The 21,003-nt window shown below is 34.3% G+C and overlaps 1 protein-coding gene across 1 annotated transcript in view; it reads right to left on the reverse strand.

Moving 5' to 3' along the window:
* Nucleotides 1-5,694: 5,694 nt before the first annotated feature.
* POU1F1 (POU class 1 homeobox 1) overlaps nt 5,695-21,003 on the reverse strand; it is a 29,366-nt gene continuing 14,057 nt past the window's right edge. The window contains exons 3-6 of the mRNA XM_043997882.1: nt 10,800-11,027; nt 8,293-8,457; nt 7,462-7,522; nt 5,695-5,890 (exon numbers count right to left, since the gene is read on the reverse strand). Of these exons, the coding sequence (XP_043853817.1) occupies nt 5,695-5,890; nt 7,462-7,522; nt 8,293-8,457; nt 10,800-11,027 (650 nt within the window). The remainder of the gene's footprint in view (nt 5,891-7,461; nt 7,523-8,292; nt 8,458-10,799; nt 11,028-21,003) is intronic.

Below are 21,003 nucleotides of genomic sequence, written 5' to 3' on the forward strand. Positions count from 1 at the left end.
CCTAGACTTAAACCTAGCCCTGAGGCCAGGGCTACATGCACTATTGGAGTTGTCTTTCCAGTGATAAAGCTCTCTATGTGTATATACATATGTTTTATTTGTGTGGGGGTGTGTATTTGTACAGAGATGGAGCTCCATTGTGTAGTGAATAGTCATATTTGTATATTTGGTTTTGTTTCCATATGTAAATGTACATAAACATATTTGTGTATTCACATAAATATAAAAAATGTAAAGAGAGCACGTGTTTGCATAGCATAAGAAATAGAGTTATATATATATATAGTAGCCTCAAATACGTTGGTCTATGTGATTATGACAAGTCACATAATCTCTTAGTATTCCCAGTTCTATGGCTAACTTGCAGAAATCAGATATGGACAAAAGACCTACTTGTTAAGATTCTTTTATATATGACTCTTCAAAATTTAAGATTAAAAGATTTAAGATATGCATGATCTATAAAACCTGATCAAATCCAAATGTAGTAGTTACCTCACAGTGTTGTAAGGCTCAAATGTGAACATCAGTAATTCCATTTCCAAACTGTCTACTATTTTACATCCTCATTTTAAGAAACAAAGAGGAACTTTGTACTGGTTTTCAAAAAAGGGGAATATAATAGAACCTATATACTGGATAGTGAGTTTAACTTTAATTCTTGGCAAAACCCTAGAATTTGTTGTTAAAGGGATGGTTGGTGTTTTCAAATTAAGTATTAAGAACAGGAAACAAAATAAGGGAGCAGCTTGGCCTTCTCTCATCAATTATCATCCCATCCACTTCAAGCAATGGTCTACCCCTTCTTCAATCCTACGTTGTCTTCTCAATATTGCTTTTTAAAAAATCCTTTATATTTTTCTCCTTGGTTCCCCAATTCACCCATATCTCCTTCAGTACCCTCAACATTGTCTTAGAGAACCATGGTGGGAGTTTTAATATTGTTCTTTTTCTGTTTTTGCTATTATATTTATCCTGTCACTTGCTTCCATCTTCTGTTCATTTCTTTTTAAAATTTTAAGTTAGTTTGTGAGTCCCCCATTCATCCATGTTGTTCTGTGCAGACAGATCCTATTTTTCCTCTCCATTGGAATTATTTCTTTCCCTGAGAGTTTTCTATCCCTCCTGGGCTGATTTCCTGCTGAACATTAGAATTCTAACATGTCCTTTCCTCTGAACCTTTTGAAACCAGCTTCCCAAATCTAGGGTGCTTATCAATTTATGTACTGATATTTTCTTTCAATAAATTTTTGGTGGGAGTACTCACTTCTCTCAGACGGATTCCATCCTTTGTATCCAAACAACTAATCTTTCACTTGTTACTCAAAATCAGGTCCAGAATAAAATTTCCCCTTTTTGGTTCCTCAACCTTTTGAAATATGAAGTTGAAGTTCTCAGGTGCTCTGCTTTTGATAGAATTCCAGAAGGTTTCTGGAATACTTGAAGCCTTACCACTACTATACCATGTCTCTATGCCAGCTTGTGATATTTCCCAAGCTCTTTATGTTTCTGTCCCAATGGCCCAGTAGTAGTAGTAGTAGTAATAATAATAATAATAATAACAACAACTAGTATTTATATAGCACTTTAAAGAGGTTTTCAAAGCAGTTTACAAATATGACCTGAAAGGTAAGGGCTTTTATCATCATCATCACCCCCATTTTGTAGATAAGGAAAACCAGGGCCGAAAGAGGTTAAGTGACTTAATCAGGGTCATACTTCTAGTAAGTTTTTGAAGTTGGATTTGAACTCAGGCTTTCCTGACTCCATGTCTAGAGCTCTGTTTATTGTACCACCTAACTGCCTCCAGTGACTCCAAAGCCAAAATCACCTGTTCCTGTTGTTGACCTTCACCCAATACTCTATCATGTTTATTCCCTCTGGCTCTTGGATTTCCAGATATAAATATACCTAACAGGTGATGTTACCCTACCTCTCATTTTATTCATCCTGTTTCTTTTGAATAAAGTATACCTGTCTACAACCATTGTCCCAGTCAATGTTTTATTCCATTTCATTCTTCCATTAGTGACACCCTTAAAGTCAAATTTGCTTCCTTATATTGGGATTTTTTGTTACCTGAATTTTAGAAATTTGTGTATGGAAGTTTTAGGTATCTGAATTACAGCTCCTTGATGTAATTTCTATGTAATCTAGACTGGGGTATATATATAGGTAATCTCCTTCATCTTCTTTAGTTTAAAACCCTTTTGATTAGATTTACTAGACACCCATCAAATATATTCTTACTAGTCTTTGTTAGGTGTACACCATCTCTGTCCAGGATCTCTGTCAACCTTATATTTTAAGCTTTGATCAAAAAGTCCAAATCTGATAAGGCAATATTTGTAAAGCACAGAGCATAGTACCTAGCAATACTAGATACTTAAATGCTTATTCCCTGCTCTTCCCCCCTGACCTTACTAAGAATTACTTTGCATTCACCCAATTCATTGACTTTTCTTTTCAATGTCCTTATAATGCCCCTGTTTCTAATCTCTGGGTTCACTACTAGAAGGATCAGGAGACTCCTATGAATTCCTAGTTCAAAAACATAATTCTTTCCAAGCAAGTAAGACTAATACATAATGACAATATTTAACCAATAACCAAAGAACTATTCACCCAGGTAATATGGCCAACAATGACACATGCAAATCAGCAACAATAACAAGTGCCAGCAAATGGTTATCATTAAGGCAAACATGCAGAAAAATAGCATCCTACTTGTATATCAAATAGACAGCTGTCTAACAGTATTCATTTAGCATCATCAAATGGCAAGTATTATTCATATACAATAATAGAGTATTGGAGAGGTTATCAGTGGAAACAATCTCAAGATATTATTCTAAATTCAATGGTAAAATAAATGAAATTATTCAGAACAAAAATCATTTGGATTTAAATAAGAGAAAAAATACAACCGTAAATAAAGGCATTGTTCAAAATAAAATTCCATATCAAAATTGATGGACAGAGAAAAAAAATCCAGCAAGAAAGATTTAAATTAAACATTCAATAGTGTGTCTGTGTGTGTGTGTATAATATATATATATACACACTTAAATAACACTATATATAATTAAATACCCAACAAAAATAAATTCAATATTTAATAATCTTTCTTAAAAATATTCAGTTGCTAAGGGTACTTTACATTCAAGGTCTAATTTTTTAAAAAAATGAAACAAAACTTAGGATTTAATTTTTATACTGCCTATGTAATAACACAGGAAATTCCCCTTAAGAAAAACAGTAGAGGAAATAAAAATAGTATTTAAACTCTCAAAGTACAGAAAAGGGGGAAAAAGTGGTTCCCTAATCTAGAGGCCTATCACCATCTTGATTGCCCTCCCTCTAAACATGCAGCAGCTTATCAAGCAGCTTATCAATACCCTCTTAAAATGTGGTGCCCAGAACTGTATCCAACATTCTACATGCAGTAGACCCATGCAGTAAGACCAAGACTGAGTGATGACATGATCTTACAACCCTAAGACACTATTATGTGATGCAGTTTAAAATTCATTGACTGTAGCAGCTACCATATCTCACTATGGTTTAAACTAAGGTTGCTGTTTATCTAACTCAGTTATTTTTCAGACAAATTGCTGCTAGCCATTCACAATATCCTATACAAAAGCAAAAAGGGCCTACCTTCTATTTGCTTAATTCATCAATAATGTATTAAGTACTTTCTATGTGCCAGACATTTACTGGATCTTTAGGATGCAAAGACAAAAACAAAACCACTCTTGTCCTTTTGCTAGCTGCTGGCATTTGTGTTTTTTCTAATTTACAAGGGACTTTCACTTGGTCATTTCATTTAATCTAATAGATTTGTGATGCAGTTTTGAGTCTCATTTTGCAACCAGTTTTGACTTACCCTCAGTCTTTATAAGTCATAAACAGCAAAAACCAAGAGTTAAATCTAGCTCATCTGACTTTTAGTTTAGCATTCCAAAAAGTCTTAGTGCTGCACTGAGACTTTGAGAGTCTCTCTATGTTGAAACAAAACCAAAGCACATATGGAATGTCAGATAGTATACAGAGCAAGGCAATCACATTGGCATGGAGGACCAAACCACAGGAGGAAAAGTTAGGAAGGAACTGTTTAAAAAATCAGTGGGGGCAGCTAGGTGGCGCAGTGGATAGAGCACCAGCCTTGGAGTCAGGAGTACCTGAGTTCAAATCTGGCCTCAGACACTTAACACTTACTAGCTGTGTGACCCTGGGCAAGTCACTTAACCCCAATTGCCTCACCAAAAAAAAACAAAAAACAGAACAAGATTTAAAAAAAAAAATCAGTGAAAAACATGTATTAAATGCCTACTAAGTGTCAGACACTGTGCTAAGTGATGCGGCTACAAAGAAAGGCAAAGGATTGTCCTTACTCCAAAAGAGTTCTCAGTCTAAGAAGAAGAAAGATGAAAGAAAATGGTGGTTACTTTCCCCTGAGGATAATTGCTAGTACTTTCAGGGTTTGCTATATTAACATTGACTTAAAAAAGCATGAGACTTTAGAGGATATGGTTTATTTAGTAAGTACTCTTAAATTACAACTTAGAAAATACATATCTAAATGTACATTTATATAAAGTAATGCAAGCAAACACACCACACACAGATAAAAAGCAAAATGTTACTTTGTGGATTTATTTTTCAACACAGTGAGCCACTATTTCCAAGTTTCAAATAGTTCATTCTTAAAAATTAAATAAATTCTACTCAAATATGTGCCTAGGAGTTGAAAGAAAAACATTGGGCAGACCTAGCCTTTTCATTGCTAATAAAATACAGCCTAACCTGTCAATGTTGGCCTTTTATGAGAGGACAACATCTCACTTTCAGAAGATCAGAAGAATGGGCTGGGTTTATAACAAGGATGGGTTATAACAATAAACAAGCATATAGTCATAACTAACAGTGGTTGTGTATTCAGATGGACATATGGGATGAATGTGCTATAGTTAAGTTCCAAAGACTTTAATGTCTGGGAAGGATCATTAGCAAATTCATAAAGCAGAGTTTTGCTTAGAGGTCTTGAATATTGTTAACATTAACACCTTCTACCTTAATTATGGGTGTGACCAGATGAAAATATTGACTCATCCTGGCTAGTCGAAAAATTCTAACATACTTGAGGAAATTTAAAATTTAACTGTTCACTGATAGTCACAACTGAATCTTTAAGGAAGTTCAAAAATTATGATTTAAATAAACTAAGAATTGATAACAGAAATGTAACTCGTACCCTAGTTAAATAATTTGCTTGCTCTTCCCTGTTGCTAACAGCCTTTTATTATCTATCCAATACTTCAGAAGCTTAGAAATAAAGATATGCTAAGCAGACTGTGTGAAAACAAACCTACCTGTACAGTAATGTACATTCTCCATGTGTGAATGTCACATTATTCCCATAAATAGCCATCTTTAGCTTAAAATATAGCATGTCTTCTGAACATAAATATTTTAAGTGAAAATATAGTTTTATTATAATTTTTATATTTTATAATATTCTGAATGATTTTTAAAGAAATAAGTTTGATAATATAATAATTTACTTTCCATAATTATGTTTGGGGAAGAAGCAACCCAAATAGCTACTATCCAAGTTTTGGGCAGGGAAAATGATGAATGATGAAGAGATCTACTTCTCTAAGGAGGTACATCTCATCCATAATCCTGATGCTACTTAACAATAGAGGGAAATGAATTTTGGTGTAAACTTGTTTTCACTCTTTTTTCTCTCTGTCTTCTGTTGCAAAACCAAACTCTTACTACTTCTTTCTCCAGATTCAGGCCCTCAGCCATCCGCATTATCTCTTGAGAAGAGGGTTTACTTTGTCCTCCAAAATATCTCTCGAGAGCTTCCTTAGCAGCAATGCTGGGGGAAAAAAATACAATTGAATCATTTCAGTGAGAATTGCAGATTCAAATATCTATTCCTTCTGGTGTTAAATTCCTAAAAAAGGATCTGAAAATTATTTTTAAAGAACTTTTTTTGGAAAATATTTGAAATGCTAGAACCCTTCTTAATATGCTCATCTAAACTTGATTTCTTGTAGTAGTATAGTCAAAAATGAACTTCCCTTTAGTATCCATATCCAGCAAGAGATCAAGGCAATCACAGATCACTAGTTTCCTTTCATTATACCAGGAGAGGGCACTACACTCTTCACAAGGGAAATAAATTACTAGGCCCTCTTATATAGAGACTACTGAATTGTGGGTCAACCGTTTATTCAAATCTAAAGCATTTGTAAGATATAGTGATTTGGGCCTAACAAACAGGAAAACATTTCTAACCGGCAGCACTTCTTTTATCTGGATTTGTATCCCAGATCTTTCTCCTGTGCGACTTTGGAAAGATCATGTAAACACATTTGCAAAGCAAAATGAGGAGGTTGAACTAGGTGATCTCTAAAGTTCATTTCAATTCTAAATCTATGCACCAATCATAAGGTAATTCAAAGAATGAGAGATTTGTTTCCAGTCATACTTCAATGTAAAAGTCAGGAATTTAGAAAAGAGGAATTGAAGCACAACCTTAGAATAGCTTTGGCTTCTTTTTTTTTTTTTTTACAATTCTTGTTTTCATCTGCTTGTGAGGCCTAGAGGATCTAAGAAAAACGGTAGTACCTCAGACCCACCTAACTCTAATGTTTGTTGGCATGTATTCTTCTAAATGGTCTAACTGGGAAAGTAGGCGGACTATCATAAATTGACTGGAATTAAAGGAGATTTTCTAGCCCTAAATGAAATCAAGCCTCAGGAACAAGAATATGTATTCTGCCAGTAGGAGGAACAAGTCCAGAGACAAAGGGCTTACAGTCTCTAGTTAGCTGGTTGACTAGTTTGTATTCCAAAATATCTTAGCCCCTGGAGTTGACTCTGGGAGCCAACCAACTTCGCTGTTAGGTTGTGAGCCACTTGTGCACAGGCCCTGTCTTTTGAGTTTCTTTGTGTGCCAGATGCTTAGCCCAGTGTTTGACACACAGCTTAATAAATGTATATTGCCTGCCTGGCTGACTTTTGGAGAAAAAAAAGATGCTTTTCTCTGGTCAGATTACCATGTAAGGTTAAACCTTTCTAAACCTTTCTGAAAAAAGTTGAAAGATTGCCTTCAAGGCCTAAGCTAAATAAGAAACACCAGAAAGGATTCCTCCTCTGGTGAGAACGATCTTGGTAGAGCCTCAAAGGCTCAAGGACTTGGCAAAAAAAGATGCTTTGGGGCAGCTAGGTGGTGCAGTGGATAGAGCAGAGGCCCTGGATTCAGGAGGACCTGAGTTCAAATACAGCCTCAAGACACTTAATAGTTACTAGCTGTGTGACCCTGGGCAAGTCACTTAACCCCAATTGCCTCATAAAAAACAAAACAAAACAAAAAAAAGATGCTTTACCCCCAATAAACTACTGCATTTTTTGGGCAACTTTTAGTATCTCAGAGATAATTACCTTATGGTTGTTCGCCTTTTCCTTTTCCGTTCATTTGCCCCCACTTTATCATTGTATAAAGCTATATTTATGGAAAACAAAGAAAGAAGAACACACACACAGAGAACAACAACAATTTATGGTATTATATTTCTTTAAAACATTATAAAATTAAACCTTACAATATTTTCTTTGAGGATTATATCTGTGCCAAATAGCTCATTTAACATTGAATAAAATTATTAATAGGAAAATTATTAAAAACTTTACAACAAATAGTTTCTATTTTAGCAATTTATATGAAGAAATAACTTTTCTAAGATTTAAAACATGTTCTTAAATTCTACCCCCTCATTCCCTACTCTCACTTCATAATCCTTTTTACCATTAGTGTGAGAGTTATTTTAATAATTTAATAAGTCATCTCAAAGGCAACTCTATTTTGACTTACAAGATTTGTATTGTGAAATGCTTTAACTAATATCAAGTTAAGGACAGATTCACATATTATAGTATTCATATGTTACACTTAGAAATGAAAGAAGAAACTATCGGAATGCATTTCAGTTTCATCTTCTTACCTACTATCATTTTATCTTTAATATTTTTCTTCCAAACAGTTCATTCATTCATTCATTCATTGCTAAATGCTGTTTCCCTTCAAAACATTTATTTCTATACTTGAGTTCTTTCTTTTTAAGGAGAAAAGCTGACAGCAGAATGCCCATTTAAAAATCTTTTTTAACACTAAAGAAGGGGAAGAAAGTTCTCCATTTATCATTAATCTTTCCACAAAGGAATTATTGATATGTTTAAAACTCCAGAAACAGCAGAAATGTAGCTATGTGGTACCTCCTACTTGCTCAGCTTCATCCAACCACTTGGATAATATTGATTTTAGTTTGCAAGCATTTTTAAAACTGAGCTGCAGGTTTTCAAATCGGCAAATAGTTGTTTGACTGAATTCAGAGCCATGCACTGCAGCCAGGGCCTCCCCAACGTTTGTCTGGGTGTAGCCTGTGAATCAACAACAACAATGATAACAACAGTGATGACTACAACAACAACGTTATTTTACTAGCAAGAGTTCTTAACTTTTTTTTGTGTGTCATGGACTCCATTGCAAGACAGGTTAAGTCTTATAAGAATAATATTTTTATTTTTATTGCATAGTTATTTATTTTATTTTGAGTTTGAATCTAGCCTCACACACAACCTCTGTGTACTTCAGTTTGCCTTAGTTTCTTCAAATGTATAATGAAAATAAGGGTCCCTACTTCACATAAAATGAGCTAATATTTATAAAGAACTTTTGCAAATCTTAAAGCATTATACAAACTCTGGTTACTATAATTGTCATCATTAAATGCATAAAATATATAAGATTTCAAGTGAAATAGTTATTAAAATATTTTTTAAAACCACAGGTCGCCTCCCCTTCCCTCTTCCCACAGCTAGAGGTATTTCTTTGCACTGGCCATTGGTAAAAATTTTCACTAAACTTCCTTTGTCTATTATTAAATGCTGTGTAATGGTAATTTTAGATTATCCAACAAGGGTTTGAGAAGTACAGGAAATGAAAACTACAACCAAAAATCATTGATCCTCTTTTGAAAGGATCAAGTTGTGTCCAGTCAGTAAATGGAATCCTTTTTCTCCATTAATAGGGAAGAAATTTTCCCTTGCTGTATGTGTCATTTATATTAATTATTTAGCTAAACAGAATACCAGGCTGTCACCACTTTCACAAAAACATCTTAGACCAAAGATCTTGTTTGGGATTGGTTAATACATTGGTTGACCTGGTTAATATATCATGAAAATATTATGTTGGGTAATAGTCATGATATGCAGTATTTTTTCTACTTTGATGAAGTAAAAAAAATACTTAATTTCTCAACCACAAAATTTAAAAATTGAATTGCACTAGTATCAGTAAGGACTAGAAAGCATCTTTTATTTCCTTTATGTAACATGCTTATGAGGAAACTGTAATCATACATCATAATTCAGGACCTACCTGAGCATATTTATTCCCATTTGTCAAAAATGTGGGGTTTTTTTTTTGGGGGGGGGGGAAAGAGGGGGCAGTGAGGGTTAAGTGACTTGCCCAGGGTCATACAGCTAGTAAGTGTCAAGTGTCTGAGGTTGTATCTGAACTCAGGTCCTCCTGAATCCAGGTCCAGTGCTTTATCCACTGTGCCACCTAGCTGCCCCCATAAATGATTTTTGATCTCCCATCAAGAGGGATGGCATCTTAATAATGATCCAGAAACACTTTGTACTCCAAGTTGAGACAAAACATGAAAAGCAGATGAACATTATCAGCAGTTAATATAAACAGAAAACTGAAACTCTATATCGTTTAGACGCCAGCTGCTGTTTATATTCACAATTCCCTGTAATTACAAATATTTTTGTGCCTGAGGCAAAAATTGAATTCTTATGATTCACCACAATGAATGTCATCATGAAATGAATTACTGTCCATTCAAAGATGGAAATGATCTTTTAGAATATGAACAACCATTAGGATGATAGGAAGGATCTTTTTTTTTTTCTATTTTGAAAATTGTCTACATTTTAAGCAATTGCAAATTGTTATAGCTACTTTTAGAATTAAAATGTTGCAATGATTGTAACTCCCTCCATTCCCTAATAAATCTCCAGGTGAGGGAGGCAGAAAGGAATGTTGGTATTTTAAAAAACTTTAAACTTAGACTACCACAAACATATCAGCATGTAAGACCTTTACTAAGATTTACATGTTTTGTTTTGTTTTCCTGATTGGAACATTTCTTTTGTTTGCATGTTTCCTTCCCTTAGAAAAGCATCCTAGAAGTTTTCCTCTTATGTTTCTTTTTTTTAATTTTACATCTTTATGATCATGATGTCATAGGCACAATGAACCCAAACTGACAGGATGATAGCATATTTTTACAACAATTTTCCAGATCTTTCCATTGAAAATGAACTCTGGGATTGATTATTCAACAATTGTTTAACCTGCCCATGAGGTTTGCAACAATATTTCCTGCTCTGTAATCATTAAGGACCTCAAATTCCCCAATATTTTGGCATGTTTCATCATCACATTTAAGGACCAGGCAATTATTAACAACTTGGCATTTTTGTTTCTTCTCTGCTTTGTTAGTGCTTTTGAGTGCGTCAGTCAGTATATTCATGTGTGTACCATGATAGTAACACTGCCAGATGGCTAAAAGAGGGTTTGGTTATCTTTTTAATCCACAGTAAGATTGTAGAATTGAATTTCCTGGCCTTGCTCACTCATGTAGGGGCATTTTACCTTATATGAGACCCAAATCAAGACATAACTATGATTCATAGCAAATACACACCTAATTTAATTCTTCTTAATTTGAATTCATTGGCAAACTTTTCTAATTCTTGGATTTCAGGAGAATCCATGTCCATTGGCTCATCAACCGATTTGCTTTTTCTACGGAATTCTTGCTTGAAGTCAATGGCTGTGGGGTCATCTCCCAGGAGAGGCTGATGCATGGGAGGAAATCCATGACTCAAGGCATGGTCAGGAAACTTATAAAGGCAAGGGGTTAAACTACCTGCTAGGATGATAAAAATAAAATAAAATAAAGAACTAGGTAAAATAATCCTTCATTTCACCACCACCACTACTACTACAATACTAGTTATTATTGCAGCTACTATCAGTGCTAGTACCAATAGTACTATAATTGCTACTGGGGGCTACACACACACACACACACACACACACACACACACACACACACACACACCTGCTTCTTACCTAAGCCCTAGTAAGTTTTACAATATACTTAGTTTTGCTTTTGTTAAATTATATGGAAGTGCCTTTGCTTTCATTGACAAATAGAAAGTGGGGAATACAGGCAACATTTAATAAAGGATAAGTAACTTTGAAATTTCAGATGTGAATATTCTTATGGTTGAAAATCATGATTCTTAATCAAAAGGAAGAGGAAAAAGAAGCATAAGAATTGTTTTATATTGGCAAGAAGTTTCTAACATTCACTACAAAGTAATGAAGAATTTGAAAAGTTATATAAAAATTAGTTGCCTGTCAGATTTCTTAAGAGATGATTATTAGATTTAACTGAATCACTTCCTAATTATCCATTTGATAGTTTACAAGGAAAGTAGAAAGGAGGGAGAGGAATAATCCTAGATAAACCACAAACTGGAGCATCAATTCACAAATACTGGAGAGTTGACTATATAGAAAGATGAAGTCACTTAAAGGGGGTCAAACAAATAGGCAATAAGACGGAAGAGAAAGACATGCTTTCTGTTGTTCTAAGTGCTAAAATATTTTACATCGTCAAATAGAAAATCTTCATAAAGGGTTTTGAGAATGTTACTATCATTATGTATTGATCATTTCTTAGTAGGCATCACCAATGAGATGATGACACTGGGAAGGAATGTCTGCTAGTAAGACAAAGACCTTTCATCTTCCTCTTTTTTTGATTGACAGAATTATACTACATTGTGTTTCCATTTTTCCTTACAATCATGATCTTGTGTCATTCATCAGTGGAACCTCTACTTCCAATTTACATTTAATTGCGGATTATACAACTGAGAAATTCTGTTGCACAAAAATAGTAAATAATTAGCCATGTTGCTGATGGGGGTAAATAATTAACATTTAAAAGAAGAAGGAAATAAAAATCATCTTCAGCAAATGACTCAAAATATTTGCATCAGAATTTCATGTTTCCTGATTATCTCACAAACATATTCAGAAATCTAAAGCACATGTAACAGCATTTAATTTTGCTGGAATGTGATGTGGAAAACCTGCTAAATTGAGAAGAGGAGAAAGGAGGTAAGAAAATTGACAATTTTTAAGATTCAAAGATAATTTTTGTAATCTTTTTTTGGTGTCATGGACCCTTGAGGCCTACAGACCTTTCTTTGAATAATGTTATATTCATAATAGAAGGAAATGCTAAATTTCAGGTAGAGGTTAATGAAAATAAAAATGTACTTCCCCTCCCCTTCTCCCCCCATCCAAGTTAATGGAACACCTGAACACGGTCCACATATCCCTGGAGCCCAGGTTAAGAACCCTTGTTATGGACTATTAGTTTAAAAACAATCATCCATACAATGAAATGCCTCATTTTTAGAAAGAAAATAGGGAAGTATCATAAAGGTAAGAAATAAAAATTAAGATAAAGATGTAGAATGCATGTTGCTTTACTTTTTAAAAGAAAATCCAGTTTTGCCTGTTCATGTTTCTAAGATTTGTCAGGACATTTTCCACTTAATGATTTCTATCCTGTGTGTACTCAAAGGATCTAGGGACCATTGATTTACAACTAGACGTGTTCATCTGGTCAACTCAGTAGAATAAACTGGAAATATGGAACAGAGATCACATTGGAAAATTCTCTTTGCAATTGCTTTAGAGTGGAATTTATAGTGAATACTTTAAAATTACTAACTAATCTGGCCAGGGTAGTTACTGATAGCATAAATGAAAAATGAAATGTTCATATAAAAGAAAAATTAATTGATGAATTGAGTATGAATTCATTATGCATGTATACATGTATATATACTACAAGTTTTACTGATAATAAAAAAGTACTAATCATCCATAACAATGTTAAACTGATTTTGTTCATGTTTCAGTATAAGGTTCCTGTTTTTCAATGTTTTCATCTACTTCAGAGGATGTTTGTTTCATTTCCATGAATCGTGACTGTATCTCTCATTTAGTTTTCCTAAGAGGTGCCAAGTCATTTAAAGTAATTAAACCATATTTAACTCATGTCAACTAATTTTTCATTTACTTAAACTCTTCATTGTGAATTTTTGTCACCCCATACCGCCAGACAGATTTCTCATCAACTTAAAAGAATTCTATTTTATATTAATATTATTCTTGCCTGCCATGGTCCTATCATCATATGCCAGTCTTAGTATTTTATGTCTTTTTTCCTTTCTAAGAGTCTAGTATTCTGCCTATTACATATTCCTTTAGGGATACTGGATAAATTTTGAAATGGGCAGCTCTTGCACTAAATCAGTAAATCTAGAGGGCTAGTGAGAAGTGTTTTATGGTCTCCTGTGACGGAAGGATCACTGAGGGAGGGATCAATAACCCGAATGATTTGCAACAAACTTCTCATGGCTAAAAAAAATAACTACAAGTTCATCAGCTAGGGGAAATCTGTGGGAAAGATCTGAATAGATGACATGGAATACATGTGGTCATTTATCTTTCAAAGTGCTCTCACATCCATTATCTACTTGTATCTTCCCAACAACCTCATTAGTTAGACAAGGCAGGTATAATTATCTCTAGTTTACAGGTGGGGAATATAAGTTAGAGGAATGTTAAGTGATTTGCCCAACAACACACAGAGTTAGTGGGGAATTTAGGATTTTGACCTGATTCCTTCTTAGAGCTATAACTTTGATCCATGAAACTGCTTTTAGTATCCACTATGTTTAGATATATAATAACCCAGCCTGTATTTACAAAAAGTTTGTTTAATCAAGTAATGGCAGTTTTTATACTTGATTTCATTATGGGCAAACATTATTTCCTTAAGATGTTACCCCACCATATTTCAAGATATTTTGAGGTGCCTTACTAATTGAAACATACTGCAAAATAAGACACACAGGGGTAAAGTAAAATAGGATACTCTTAATAAATAGTTGTAGCATATTTTTTAAATGGGAGTATATGAGACAGCAGGTGTCTGAGAGGAGTCAACAAGTACCAAAAGAGCACTGAATTTGGCTGTAAGATTCCTGACATCTAATAGAATAGAGGACATATAATGTTGTCAGTGTCTCTCAGACAAGAGAAAATAGGTGTGTGCTTCAGAAAAACCATTTTCATTCTAGCACTAACCTCAAGAAAAAAAATTCTCTCACGTGACAGGTAAATACATCCAAAAAGGGAAAAAAGTTTTTTTCCCTATTAATTCAATTCTAGAAATAATAATGATGTACCTGCTAAATTCAAGACAATGTGCCAGTACAAAAACAACACCAGCTGTATGTTAAGTACCATTTGTTTTGAAGGCTACATAGATGTCGAATTCTTCTAATCTTTCTACAAGCTACTTGGTTGTTTGTTTAAAGAACATGTGTGCAGCAAGGATGTTATAAACATTTTCTAAAGTATTTCTAAGCACAAAACCCACTGGCAATACCTGTTTGCATATGTAGCTACTTGAACAGATTTAGAAACTTTTTGATTATTCCCTACAGCACAAAATATATTCATTGGTTTTGACTAAATAACCCACTATATAATCTGAAAATTGTTCCATACATCTGTTTTAGGATTTAGTGGTGGTTTGGGTAGGGATATAAATTATTTCAAAGTAATAAATATGGAAAAAAAACCCAAGATTTCCTTTGTACAGGGCCGATTTCATTCATTGCTTTGGAATGGGACATGCTGAAAGCCTGTAACATGTGACCCTGAGAGGAAATAGCTGATAACAACCCCAGAGTTGTGGGACTGATCCCTTAAAAACAAATGAACAAGGGGCAGCTAGGTGGCACAGTGGATAGAGCAGTGGCCCTGGATTCAGGAGGACCTGAGTTCAAATCCAGCCTCAGACACTTGACACTTACTAGCTGTGTGACCCTGGGCAAGTCACTTAACCCCCATTGCCCTGCAAAAAAAAAAAATAATAAAAAATAAATAACATTAAATTACAAAAAAACAAGTGAATCAAGTAACCCAGGTAAAATAGGTCATATTGTCTTAAATGTCAGGAACATGCATGCTTTCTTTGTTCTCCTTTCTTTCTACCATAGTCTTTTCTGAATGATGTTTTGATATCATTATTTCGCCCTTATAATTGGATGGCGCTGCACAGCTCCTCTTCACCCATAAGGAAAAGTGTATAGCTAAATGAACAGCTTAATGTGATGCAGAGATAAATGATTATTTCTTTGCCTTTTTCTAGTACTTAAGATAACTATGACATGAATAGGGTCAATCGGTATAGGTAGGAATGAGGAGGTCTTACAGTAATAACAACAGCAATGAAGACTCCACTCTACAGAGCACAGGGCAAGATAATTAGTAGTCGATACTGTTCCTTCAGCTTATCTCTATTAACTACTAGTGCAGATGGTGATGACAGGGTGGGTTTGGTTCAGAATAAGATGGGAATTATAGTAACAAGAGCAGTAACCTTTATCTTTTCAGTTACAGATTTTTTTCCATTATCATATCATTCCAAAGTAATGAATGGTTTCTTGATTCCAACTCAATAATTAAATGTAATATTTTCCTTGTTTTTCATTAAGATGATTGATATAGCACACACGTAAGTTTTTTTCATTGTCAAAATGAGGCACTTCAAACCATAGAAATGCAAAATTTGAAGGGACCTAGTCCAGCTTCTTCCCAAAGAATAACTACAGACAGATAGATATCTAGCTTCCACCTAAAGACTAGAGAGGAATTGAGGGACCCACTACCTTTTCCTGAGGCAACCCTCTCACCTTGTCAATAAATTCTACTAGGTCCCAGTTAATTCTGGGATTAAATAAAAATCATTCTGGCTGCAACCTTACTTTCTAGCAGTCTATGTTCTATCTAAACTGGCCTTCTTCCTCTCCCTCTCTCCTATATTACATTCCATTTTCTGTCATCTGGTTTGCACTGGTTGTCTCAGTCACTTAATCAGTCAGTAAATATTTGCTAAGTGCATACTATGTACAAGTCACTGTACTTAGTGTCAGGTATACAGAGAAAGGCAAAAGACGGTCTCTGCAAGGAGCTCAGTCTAATTTCATACCTGTAATGACCTCTATTCTCACCTGTAGTATCCCTTGTTTCTTTCAAGACTGAATACAATACCACCATCTACCTGGAGCCCTTAGTTTTTAGTGCCCTCTTTTCCAAAATCACCATGTATTTTTTGCATGTATTCTATTTGTATTAATTTATGTACAAGTTTTCTTACCCTGCAAAATAAAAGCTTTTTGAGGACTATTTCATTTTTTGCCTATTTCCCTAGTACTGTGTGGTCTTTAAATAAAACTGGTCAGCCAATGCCTTATTTTGATTGCTATAACCTCTCAGTGTTCAAGGTGCTACCTAAAGAAATGAAGCTGAGCACAGTATCAAACTCATGTTATTATTGCCATCATCATTAGTTATTATCTATTGCAACTGCAAGAACAGCCTCAATTTTGACAAACTATTTTCCTAAAAGAATTTTTTGTATTAATCAAACGTTTATTGCAATTCCTGTCTCTTTCATGGTAAGGGGTAATTGTTTTCTTTGAAGCATTATTTTTTTTAACTCCATCATGTAGTCACCAAACACTCTCTTTTATAGGTTTTTATGATACTGCTTTCTCCTGGCTCTCCTATCTGTCTGACTGATGTTTTTCTGTCTCCTTTGCTACATCTTCATCCAAATCATAACCACTAATAATGGACTGACTTCCTCCAAGGGTTTTCCTGAATCATCTTCTTTTCTCCTTCTTTTTTCTTTTGCTTGTTGATCTCATCAGCACCAATGAGTTTAGTTTTCATCCCTTAGAAAGAGATTCACAGATCTACCTATCTATCCCACTTCAACATCACCAACTGCCTACTGGAAATCTCAATCAGGATGTCCTATAGATATCTCAAACTCAAAATGTCCAAAAAAGGACCCATCTTTCTCTCAAAACCCTTCCTTCTCCAAACTTCCCTAATCCTGTCAAGGGAACCATTAGCCTTACAACCTTGGTATCATTATCAATTCCTCTCTTGTATTCATCCCACATATCCAATATGTTGCCAAGTCTTGTTTCTACCTTCATGACATTTCTTGTATATAGTACCTTCTCCCCACTCATACTGTCGTCACCCTGATGCAGACTTTTATCACCTCATGCTTGGACTATTGCAATAGGCTTTTTCTTGTATTGCTGCCTCAATTCTCTCCTTACTCCAAACCATCCTTCACTCAGCTACCAAAGTGATTTTCCCAAAGCACAAATCTGACCATGTTATCCTCCTACTTATTAAATGATTTGCTTAATAATCTTCAATGGTGTCCTATTGTTCTTAGAATCAAAATAAAATCTGTTTTATATTTAAAATCTTTCACAACTTAGCCCCTTCCTTTTTTCCATCCTTCTTACCATATATGTGAGTTCTATGTTGGATTGGCTTTCACCTTTTAGTGACACTGGTTACTGATGGATCAGAACTAACTCACACAACTCAGAAATGGTTGTTAAATTTTCAGTGTGAACATCTGAACCACAGAAATCTGAAAATGCTTTATATAAACCAAGACTTGACTTGTTATTTTGTTTATTGTCTAAATTTATGAAAGTGATTGAGAAAATGTCAGTAATGCTGATTAAATTTTAAAAGTGTGTTGAGTATATTTACATATCTATATCTGTTTTGGTTTTTGGAGAAGCAGTTGTTAAGCATCCCTACATAGGATTACGTCTACCACATATATAATTTGTAGAGTATTCTCTGCTAGTTGTTGAGGAATGGGTAAGAGAGACAAATCATCTTTCTAATCCTTGGAATTATATCCATCAACCTAAAACTTATGGATTAGTTGATTAATCATTCATGAAAAACTTCCAAAATGATAAGATTCCAGATTCACTTCACAATTTAAAAAATTTACCTGCTTGACTTACATCTACACACTTACCTGAATTCACAAATTCATGAATGAGACACAGAACAAATAATATATGAATATGAAGAAAAGATAGGAGAAGAGATGTGCAATACGGTATCAAAACATTTGCATTATAGAGTCAAGTATTGGAAAATGCAAATATTTCACCATTAAAGTGCTACCAAAACAAACAGAATATTCCAAAAACTTTAATTCTCTCTTTTCTATCTTTAAACTTCTTGTATTGTATGCCTAGCAGTGGGGTCTCAGGATCAAAGTGTATGAACAGTTTAGTCTCTATCTTAGCATAATTTTTTAAAAAATTCACTAAAACAGTTGGAATAATTCACAACATCACTATTTATCAGTGTGCCTATCTTTTGGTAACCCCTCCACCACTGACTATTCCAAAATTTCATCAACTTTGTTAATTTTCTGGGGATGAGGTGAAGTCTCAGGATTGTGTTGATTTGCATTCTTCTATTATTGGTAATTTGGTTCATTTTTTAAAAATTGGTTCTTTTTTATATGGTTGTCAATAATAATTCGTTCTTCTTCACATCCTTTGATTACTTGTCCATTGGGGAGTAATTTTTGGTGTTATCTATTTGTATTATTTTTCTATATATTTATAATATCAGACACAGATGATGTTCTAACAATAAGTAAGAAAGTAACTACATTTTTTTGAGGGGAGAAAACCTCACAGTATGGAAAACACATTTTAAAAAGGGATACTTAAAACATTTATGTCATTATATGATATTGTTGCTGAAAATATGCGTCGCCTATGAAAACTCATCTGCATACTGGAAAAACTTGGACATGTTAAAAATCATTGAAATGAAAAATTTCAATACATTTTGAACTCATTTGTTAAAAATATAAAAATGCAACTCTTTAGTTTGAAGAACTAATTGATTGAAAGCAAGGAAATTGTTAAATTCCTACATTTCAGCAAGTCTGTATAATTGGTGGATGAAAATGAAAAGTGAGTCTCATGATTTAGTCAATACAGACAATGATTTACATCCAGCCCACACTACAGCTTCATGTATAGGCATCACCCCGATCTGTTTTCTAGAGGAGTATTATTCTTTATGCCTCAAAATGATATACAATACAGAAAACATTTATGAAGTATATACCATGCACCTGAGGAGATACAAAGTTTGTCAAAAAGGGGTAAAATCAGTCTAATATGACTTGTTACCCATGAACCAATGCTTGCTCTTAGAGATTGCCTTTTGACTTTCTAAGTACTCACAAACCATCTCTTAAGATCCCTTTAATAAGCCATTCTAGAATTTTACCAGGAAGTAACAAAAAGTATGCACTTTGTTCCTCCCCGCCCTGAAAATTAGGATGATTTGTGCCATTAAATTTGGACATCTGCTTACATGGCCATTGTTTTATGTGGTCATTTTTCTTTTTTCCCAAAAATAATTGCCAAAGAAGGAAATGTACCCAATTTAAACAGCAGTATCAAAGAATGGCATTATAAGGGAACAATTTAAAAATGAGAATTAAGTTCATTCCTTATTTTGGCTCTCCTTTAGAAAAATTAGAATTATAGAATGAGAAGAATATAGTAGATATGTAGGATTCCTAAGGTTCCTCACTAAATAGCACTTAGAAAGATCATTTCCAATGCCACCTCCTCCAGGAGGTTGCCTTCTCCCTTCCTCTCTCACTTAGGCCTCCCTGATTCAACATTTTGTTTTATAACTGCTCCATACACTTATTTTCTTTTTTATTTTCTTTATTTATTTTGGTGAGGCATTTGGAGTTGAGTGACTTGCCCAGGGTCACACAGCTAGTAAATGTTAATTGTCTGAGGCCAGATTTGAACTCAGGTCATCCTGAATCCAGGGCCGGTGCTCTAGCCACTGCACCAACTAACTGCCCCTCTCCATACACTTATTTTCAAAATTGGGTAGTACACGCATCTAATTTATGTCATGTCCTCCTGCCTGACTGTAAACTTTTTGAGTTTAGGCACTGTAAATTATTTAAATTTTGTATCTCCCCAGTTCAATCTCTGCATTGGCTACAGACTGGCAGATGCCAACTATCCTGGGCAAGTCCTTGAAAATTTTAGTACAGCAGACAACTTTCAAGGACTAAATGCAGATGAGTTGACCATCTGCATTGATGGAGGGAGTTTCCACATCTATGAAATCACAGACTTGGACAAAAGCAAAAATCTAAACCAACCCAGTGCTTACACTGACATGTTATCTCCTGTCCCACAGAAGTACACTGAATTAACCAGACAACCTTCAAATGCATCACTTCAATGATTGTTTTCCTGTCCCAAAGTACTATTATTAATGAAATGTCCTCACTATATCTAAGCCTCACAGTACATGCAATAAAATAACAACATTAAAATGAAGTAATTTCCTATCATCTGAAATATAGTTTCATTGGTATCTTCATTTTCATATAGAGTGTGATGCTGAGAATAGCTTTATAGCAGGTGACACAATGATTTCTGGGATTGCATGGAAGTAACTATGTTCCTGAATGTCTTGGGAATAAGGAGAGGTTTCAAATGACAGAACTAGGTTTCCATTTATGTATTTTTATATCCTTTCTTTTTCATATCTGAAATTCTGTGTTTGACTACTCAATTTTTATATCCTCTGTGGAGATGGGGGGCAGGGAGTGCAGATTCTAGACATTTAATTTGTCAAGTAGCAAATGATAATCCTGATCATGTGTCAAAATTTTGACAAATTCCAAATCGTAAAGCACTCTAATACCATTTCTCTCTAAGAATAACATAACAGCTGATCATTCTTTCTAGGCTAAGGTTTTCTGTTGTTGTTTCTAAATAAAGTACACATACAGATTCAAAATGCATTTTGATTTTATTTTACAATCTCAGGAGACTCTCATAAAT

The sequence above is a fragment of the Dromiciops gliroides genome, chromosome 3 (assembly GCF_019393635.1).
Source record: "Dromiciops gliroides isolate mDroGli1 chromosome 3, mDroGli1.pri, whole genome shotgun sequence".
Taxonomy (NCBI): Eukaryota; Metazoa; Chordata; class Mammalia; order Microbiotheria; family Microbiotheriidae; genus Dromiciops; species Dromiciops gliroides.